The sequence below is a fragment of the Babylonia areolata genome, chromosome 26 (genome assembly GCF_041734735.1).
Source record: "Babylonia areolata isolate BAREFJ2019XMU chromosome 26, ASM4173473v1, whole genome shotgun sequence".
NCBI lineage: Eukaryota > Metazoa > Mollusca > Gastropoda > Neogastropoda > Buccinidae > Babylonia > Babylonia areolata.
Genome location: NC_134901.1, coordinates 43,786,756 through 43,789,059, shown reverse-complemented (window position 1 = coordinate 43,789,059; position 2,304 = coordinate 43,786,756). Strand labels below are relative to the sequence as shown.

The window sequence follows — 2,304 nt, the reverse complement described above, 5'->3', positions numbered from 1 at the left end:
ACACCCACACATGCATAACAGATATGCACCGAACATGCAGTTTCACAGATATGAAAGCACAGTCAAATACATATAAACGTACACACAACGAAATATGGAAGGTTTAAACCAATTAACTGACCTAAACGTGTAAAGCACACAACGAAATACGGAAGGTTTAAACCACTAAACGTAAAGCACACAACGAAATACGGAAGGTTTAAACCAATTAACTGACCTAAACGTGTAAAGCACACAACGAAATATGGAAGGTTTAAACCATTTAACTGACCTAAACGTGTAAAGCACACAACGAAATATGGAAGGTTTAAACCAATTAACTGACCTAAACGTGTAAAGCACACAACGAAATATGAAAGGTTTAAACCATTTAACTGACCTAAACGTGTAAAGCACACAACGAAATATGGAAGGTTTAAACCAATTAACTGACCTAAACGTCTAAAGCACACAACGAAATACGGAAGGTTTAAACCAATTAACTGACCTAAACGTATGAAGCACAAAGAAATGCAGAAGTCAGTGGTTCGTTCACATTGTTCAGAAAACTTGTGGCTGCATCACAATGCGCGGTTCTTTTTATAACACACATACAGAGAGAGAGAGAGAGAGAGAGAGAGAGAGAGAGATGCTGCAGAGGACTTCAAAGAAGACGGGAATGAAGCCATGTGCACAGTGTACCCATGTTTACTGCCTGATGAAGGAATGGCGACAGTGGACCTGTTGATAACGTGTGTGTGTGTGTGTGTGTGTGTGTGTGAATGTGTGTGTGTGTATTGTGTGTGTGTGTGTGCGTGCGTGTGTGTGCGTGTATGTGTGTGTGCGTGCGTGCATGTGCGAGTGACGGTGACAAGGGGGGGAGCACTGTGAGCAGCATCAGGACAGTGACGGGTGGCGCTGTGTGTGTGTGTCCCATCCATCATCAAGACAGCCGACATGACCTCCTCTCTCCTCCCTCCTGCTTGCACCCATGTAGTGCCTTCACCCATCTACCCACCCACCACCCCACTTCCCCCACCCGCACACACCCGTCACCCACCCACCCACCCACCCGCACGCGGTGCTCCGTGCAGTGGACAGGGACAGCTGTGGGCAGCAAGTATTCCAGTACAACGTAGTTCATTGTACTGTGGCTGTGGAACCAGTGTGTGTGTGTGTGTATGTGTGTGTGTGTGAATGTGTGTGTGCGTGCGTATGTGTGTGTGTGAATGTGTGTGTGTGAATGTGTGTGTGTATGTGTGTGTGTGAATGTGTGTGTGTGTGTGTGTGTGTGTGTGAATGTGTGTGTGTGTGTGTGTGTGTGTGTGTGTGAATGTGTGTGTGTGTGTGTGTGGATAGGGACAGCTGTGGCCAAGCGGTGCTGGCCCTTCCATCACTAACGATGACTGTTGGATCGTGTTCATGATGGGGACAGTACACAGGAAGTGTGAGTGCCCCATGTACGTGATGTTGTTAGTGTGAGTGCCCCATGTACGTGGTGTTGTTAGTGTGAGTGCCCCATGTGTGTGGTGTTGTTAGTGTGAGTGCCCCATGTACGTGGTGTTGTTAGTGTGAGTGCCCCATGTGTGTGGTGTTGTTAGTGTGAGTGCTCCATGTGTGTGCTGTTGTTAGTGTGAGTGCCCCATGTGTGTGGTGTTGTTAGTGTGAGTGCCCCATGTACGTGGTGTTGTTAGTGTGAGTGCCCCATGTATGTGGTGTTGTCAGTGTGAGTGCCCCACGTGTGTGATTCTGTTGGTGTGAGCGCCCCATGTGTATGATGTTGTTCAGAGTGTTTGCCCCATGCGTAACACACACAGAAAGAATGCAGTCACACGCAGAGACCACCAGCTTGTTCAGCCATGAATTGTGACCATATCACACAACGCCTCTGACACATCACTGTCATCATGTGACACTTCCACTGTCATCACTGACACTTCCACTGCCACCACTGCTGCCACCTCCAGTGTCATCACTAACTGTCCCACCGACACCTCCACAATGCTTCAGACAACGCGGGCAGTGGGGTGACAGGGGCAGGGGAGGGTCACTCGGGCACATAGCCGTCCGGGTAGTGGAGGTGGACGTTGGACGGGCACGCGGGCACCGGGCAGCACCTGCCGGCAGGGGCGGGGTCCATGTGGCACTCCGCGGGCAGCTGGAACTGCAGACACCTGTCAGCACACACACACACACACACACACACACACTGCCACAGGTCTGCCGCAAGAGGTGGGAAATGATCTCCCAGGCCGTGGACTTTTTAGCATGTTGTTCAGTCTGCTGTACACATTCAGGCTAAGGCAATATATCACTGTGGTGACA

General features: G+C 49.8%; 1 protein-coding gene across 1 annotated transcript in view; it reads right to left on the bottom strand.

The window, feature by feature from the left end:
• Positions 1-1,527: 1,527 nt before the first annotated feature.
• Positions 1,528-2,304, bottom strand: part of LOC143300575 (uncharacterized) — a 25,104-nt gene continuing 24,327 nt past the window's right edge. Inside the window, exon 14 of the mRNA XM_076614346.1 lies at positions 1,528-2,153. Within this exon, the coding sequence (XP_076470461.1) occupies positions 2,027-2,153 (127 nt within the window). The 3' untranslated portion in view covers positions 1,528-2,026. The remainder of the gene's footprint in view (positions 2,154-2,304) is intronic.